At 28.6% G+C, this 5,916-nt stretch overlaps 1 protein-coding gene across 3 annotated transcripts in view; it reads right to left on the bottom strand.

Annotated features, from left to right (window-relative positions):
* Positions 1 to 2,485: 2,485 nt before the first annotated feature.
* Positions 2,486 to 5,916, bottom strand: part of mgl (low-density lipoprotein receptor-related protein megalin) — a 382,146-nt gene continuing 378,715 nt past the window's right edge. For all 3 annotated transcript variants that reach the window (XM_036376212.2, XM_036376216.2, XM_036376215.2), the window contains exon 15: positions 2,486 to 5,716. In XM_036376212.2, the coding sequence (XP_036232105.2) occupies positions 5,514 to 5,716 (203 nt within the window). In that variant the 3' untranslated portion in view covers positions 2,486 to 5,513. The remainder of the gene's footprint in view (positions 5,717 to 5,916) is intronic.

Genomic DNA, 5,916 nt, shown 5'->3' with positions numbered 1-5,916 from the left:
TTTGTATGGTGTGGGGTGGCATACAAAAAGCTTTGCGAAAACGAGCGCTAGTGAGTTCACTAAAAAACAGCATATGGCTGCGTGAGCTTAAGGGAGAGTTTTGTTGGAATGCAACCAAAAATATTTCTTTAATATATGAGTATCACGTATGTGTGAGCTTGTGTGTGCAGTGTACAATGAACTGAACTGTCAAACGCATCTCTAGAAATTGTTTACAAACAAATATAAATAGCTGAAAATGCATGGACTTTGAGGTGTTGTGTAAATTTTACTCAAAAATATATAAAAAAGTGTTGACTAACATAAACTAAACTTTTGTGTAATAATTACCTATACTGAAATAATTATTTGACAGTTTTATTTTCAGTTGAAACTATATAAAAAAAAACGCTAACCTCGGCAATTCCGAAGCTTCACAGGTATATTTCTTAAAGCTTAAAAAGGTATAAAAAGATCTTTATATTGATTTCGATCGGATGTTGTTGTTGTTGTAGCGGCAGAATTCTATCGAGTTCACAGTCCTTGGCCGGAAAAAGATCCGAGTCCTTTCCGATTACGTACATCCGACTTTGTATATGTGTGGCCTTAACCTCGCACCTTGACAGGCAATTTTAGATTGTCGGTATTATTATTGCCAAGCGGAAAAGTAAATTGGCTGAATTTCGCGATTAGTTGCTATTTTGACTCGGACTCTTAATATTTTTAATTTTAATATTTTATTTTATGTTACCATGTCTTTCAACAGATACAAGTATGTATGTATATTCCATATCTTTCATTGTAAAAAATATTGAATCAATATTGAACAAGCGTCTTTCTATTTTTTTTTAATTTATCATAAGAATATATAATACATTTCAAAGCATCAAGTGCGCTCAGCGATTGGTAAAAATATTGCCTCTATGAAATTATCTAGACAACAACTATTGCTTGTGGCCACAACAAGGTAATTGATACAAAATGCTTACTACTCGCCAGGTCAACTATCGGTTAGTTTCCGCGCTAATTTTTTCAATGTATTGGAGTTTCGGCAGTCATTACTTGCTTCCGGAAATGTGAAAAAGTGAGGCCACATTCTTTGACATTAGTTTATATCCGCTACTTAAAAATAGGCAACACTTACGAAGACATTTTTTGGTTTTCTAGAGTTTACTACATTGCATTTCAAACTGTTACACAGCAAGAAAAAGCTGTGTTTAGACACGTTAACTTTTGTTACGGCAGCTCGAACTTTTCAGATCGCTGTAAAAATATTAGAGATTCATTAAAAATATTGTAATTAAGTACAATTTCCAATGAATGTGGAAACATAAAAATTATTCTAAATTTATTGTACTATACCCATAATATATATAATAACTATTTACATACATAGGTATATGTGCATATATTCATATATACATACACATGATAAATTCGGCCCGGATTAAATTGGCCTAAACGGTTTGCTCGAGTTGCCAATACTATAACACATATGAGCGATATTGAGCAACACCAGTTTTATAAACACAGTTGATATTAAGAGAAAAGTTACTTAAAAATCTCTATGACATTAGAAAAACGAAAAATACGAATTTTATAGTGGTAATAAATTAAAACACCATAAAAATATATATTATATTTTAACTTATTATTAAATAAATGTACATTTTTATTTATAAGAAAAAAAATTCGTTTTTTTTATAAACTACGGTAAGTATTTTTGATTGCATTGTGGGAATACATTCATCCTGTGATCTGTGAATGCCGCTTAAATGCAGGAAACACCTTTTCTAATTGCATATTTTCAGGCGCATCGAAACTTAGCGGAATTAACTCAGTTTGAAGCCATGTGTGTCAAACAGTTTGGTGAATTTTTGCTGGCAGTAGTTGCAGAGCTGCAACACTAATTCAGTGGCGCTCTAACTGTGCGCAAACACGCGGTTGCTTGCTGCTTATATGCAGTTTATGGGTGGCTGGTGGAATTGGGGAAAAAGTGAGTTGGCTGGTCGCGTTCTCGCAGCCGCTGCTGGCGTCGCTGCTGCTACAGTGCAAATGCACCGTGCCTGGGTAAATTATGCTGATTTCGGCTAAAATTGTTGGAATTTAATGAAATAAAATGGAAATTAAATTATTAAAATAATATTTAATATTATTAAAATAATATTTAATTATTTTTAAATAAATATATAAAGAAAAAAATTTTGAAATAATAAATTTATAAAATTCGAAAATCAACGTTGAAAGTTTAAAATTTTTGCGTAAAATTGTTGGATTTTGACGAAATAAAAAACCGAAATAAATTATAAAAATAATATATAGCTGTTTTTAAATAAATAAATATAGAAAAAGTTGGTAAATAATTAATATATTGCAGTTTTGAAAATTGGAAAATTAAATAAAAAAAATTTATATTAACTAATTAAATAAAAAATGAAAATAATTTGCCATTTCGGGTCGCGTGGTACTTACAGCTTACATTTTCGTTTGAAAATAAATAAACCAATTTTTTTTAAATATTTTTTTTTATTATTTCAACAAATTATCCTTTTTTATTTAATATTTATTTCTCTTTACTAGTATTAAATTATGCTAACATTCTTAAATGAAAGGAAGCACAGATTTGTAATACAATCGCCATTGATTTCATTTTCACTTTTCAACGCATTTTATGTATATTTTTGCATTTTTATTTCGATTTAAACTATAGAAAAGCTAAGCTTTTTTTAATAGAACAGAAAAGTTTTTTTTTTATTGCAAATGAGGAAATGTTGTATGCTTTAGTAACTGTTATTTCGCTATGTGTGTATTTTCACGAATTTTTCTATAAAACTGTAAAGCTTACTGCTGGACAGAGATGGCAAAAAACAAGTGCTGTTTGAGTTTATAAAAAAAATATTGTTTTATATTACTTAAAGGAAAATTGTTTGTAGTTAATTTTATAAAAAAAAATTAAAAAAATGTTTTTTTTCTTTTTGTGTTTTTAATATTAAAATGACGTTTTCAAACTTCGGTTTTTGGAATGTGGTGTTGAATTGCAAAATTATATAACAATTATTTTTTAAGACTAAAGAATGGAAAAGTAATGTTAAATATTTTTTCTTTCTTCTAAAGAATTTTTGACAAATAGCAGTTTTCAAATTTCGTTTGTTGGAATGCTGTATTGAGTTGGAAAATTATTATTTTTTTAACACAAAGGAATGGAAAAGTAATTTAATTTTTTTTGTTAATTTTTTACTTATTTGTAAATAAATTTTGAAAAATAATTTAGCAGAATTTCGAAAACTAGCATAACGGCAATTTCGTAAGTTATTGTAGTTTTAAGAAAAAATGTGTTTTAACATTTGCTTTCAAAAAAAAAAAAAATTAAAAAAAAATAAAATTTACACAGCGTTATATTCCCGTTACATGCGCACTTCCTGCTTACTTTTACTTTAAACCTTTTTTTCAACTTTGTTTGTTTATTTTACTCTCTTCGCTTATCTATGCCAACTTGTTTTTCATCGTGTGAATAATATGTAAATAATAATAATAGTAATAATAATAAAAAAGTATATAACGTACATACATATACATAAAAATATATTTATCAATATTAATAATAGTTAATTAATAAGGTTGCATGATTTATTTCTTCTTCTGCTCTGTTGCAGTATGTTAAATAAAACATTGTTTTTAGTAACAATAGAGTAAAATGTGTGTGGTGTTGCCGGGTTTTCGCTGCTTGCAGTTGCGTTTGCAATTAAATTCTTTTATGTTTTTAATTATTTACTCATTTACCCTAATCTAAAACATTTTAAAATATGTATATAAAAAGTTTTTTAATTTTTCTTTAATTTTTTTTTTTTAGATTGCTTTGCTTGCTTTCGCGAGTTTTTTGTTACTTTTACATTTTTACTATTTTTGTTGCTATTTTTCGCTTTATTTTACTTAGTTTTTAATATTTATTTTTGTTTTTTGTTTTTGCTTCACCTGCCTAATATAGAAAAATATATATGGAAATATACTTTAAACACTCTCATTGCACATTTATATATACTACTACGCGTTCTTAGTACATATACATTTATGGAAATTTTTTTTTTAAATTAAATTAATTATTATTATTTTTTAGTTTTTTGTTTCGTTTGCATTACACTTTAGCTAGTATTATGTTGTTGCTTTATTTTGTTTTTGTTTTTTAATACAAATTAGCTTTTTTCATATACTTTTCAAATGTAATTTTTCGTAGTATATATTTGTTTTTGTTTTTGCTTTTGTTTTTGTAGTGATATTGTCATTTAGCAATCAGAAAAATATATACTCGTTAATATGTAGATGTACATATGTATATATATATTTTTTTATTTTTATATATATATAAGTATATTTCTATACGATATCCTCAACACTAAGCAAAATGTGATGTGTTGTTGTTTTTGTTTGCATTTATTTTTCAAAACAGTAAAATAACTGTGTGTTTAAGATACATAAATATACATAAATCTATGTACATATATATGTATCGTGAAATGTTTGCTTTGGAATGCATAGTATTACATTGTGTCTGCCTGTGTGTGTGTGTGTGTGTGGCTATGTGTTCAAAAAAAGAAAAACATATGGGGCCTAACAAGTGTACTAAACAAGTTTTCAGATTTTTTTCACGCAAATACATACATACATATGCATATGTATATAAATACATATATATTATATATTATATGCGCTGCGCTTTAACATCTACATACATATATTGTTTTGCTTTCTTTTTTTTTTTTTGTTTTTTATAATTTAACTTAATATTTAATAATTGCATCAGTAGTAATCGCTTGTCACTTGTTCTACTTTCTTCACTGCGTACTTACATCGCTTTCACAAAGCTTTCAAAGCTTTCGCCAGCAGCTTTAACTGTTTCTAGTGCATATACACATAACATACATACATACAGATAAATTTGTATTATATGGCGCAATTCGCACGAAAAAGGATATGTTTAGCTAACGGTGTTTCACATTTTTATTTATTTTTTTTTTCAATTATATTCTTCAATTTGTCAATTGTCTTCCACGCGAACGCGTGTCACGTTGTAAATTCTTAAAAAGCAGTTGTTGTTGTATTATTGAGTTTTGTAAGCAAACGGCGTTTAAAAATTTCGAAAAAATTCGCTTCGTCTTCTACTAGTTACAAATATATATTATGCATGCTTCTTCTTCTTTGTGTTTCACTTTTGTTTTTTTTTTTCTAATAGTTAATTTTACAGTTACATACATATAACTGCAATAATTTCTTTACAATTTACAAGCGCAGTTGCCGTGCGTTTTGTGTTGCTTTTAAAGCGTTGTGTAGATTTCGGCGTGTTGTTTTTGTTTGCATTTCGCGCGCGTTTTTGTTTTTGTTGTTGTTTGTATACAGTAATTTGAATATGTACTTGTTACATTTGTTTTGTGATTGTTGTTGTTATTTTTACATATGTAGTGTTGCTGTTGTTGTTGTTTTTCTAGCTGTTGCTGTTGTTTTAGTTGTTGTTGTTTCATTTCGTTCTATATAACTTTATATCAGCATTCAGACTTATCCTCTTCAACAAGATATTGCGTATCCTTGCCGGTGTCCGCCGACGGATCCAGTTCTCTGGTACGCAACTGTAATTGCGGTGATGATTTGTGTGTTATGCTGCTGGGCGCTAATATGGCCGAGACGGGCTCGGTGAATGGACCAACCGATTTGGTTTTGGAGGGATCATGTGGCACTTCGTAAATACCTGTAAGGAATCAATATGTACAGTTATGTAAGTTTGTTGTTCCATATTTTAACTGGGGTCTTTTAAAGTGGGGTCAGGTATTCGGTTTTCAGGAACCATTCTAAGTAGGAGTGCTATCCTATAAAAGTTTTAAAATAATTGGATATTAAGAAGTTAATGGGGACACGACAAGGTCTGCGTCCAATCCCTGAAGCGTATTC

Source organism: Bactrocera oleae, chromosome 5 (genome assembly GCF_042242935.1).
Source record: "Bactrocera oleae isolate idBacOlea1 chromosome 5, idBacOlea1, whole genome shotgun sequence".
Lineage (NCBI taxonomy): Eukaryota > Metazoa > Arthropoda > Insecta > Diptera > Tephritidae > Bactrocera > Bactrocera oleae.
The sequence above is the reverse complement of the archived record's forward strand: the minus strand, read 5'-3'. Positions and strand labels throughout refer to the sequence as shown.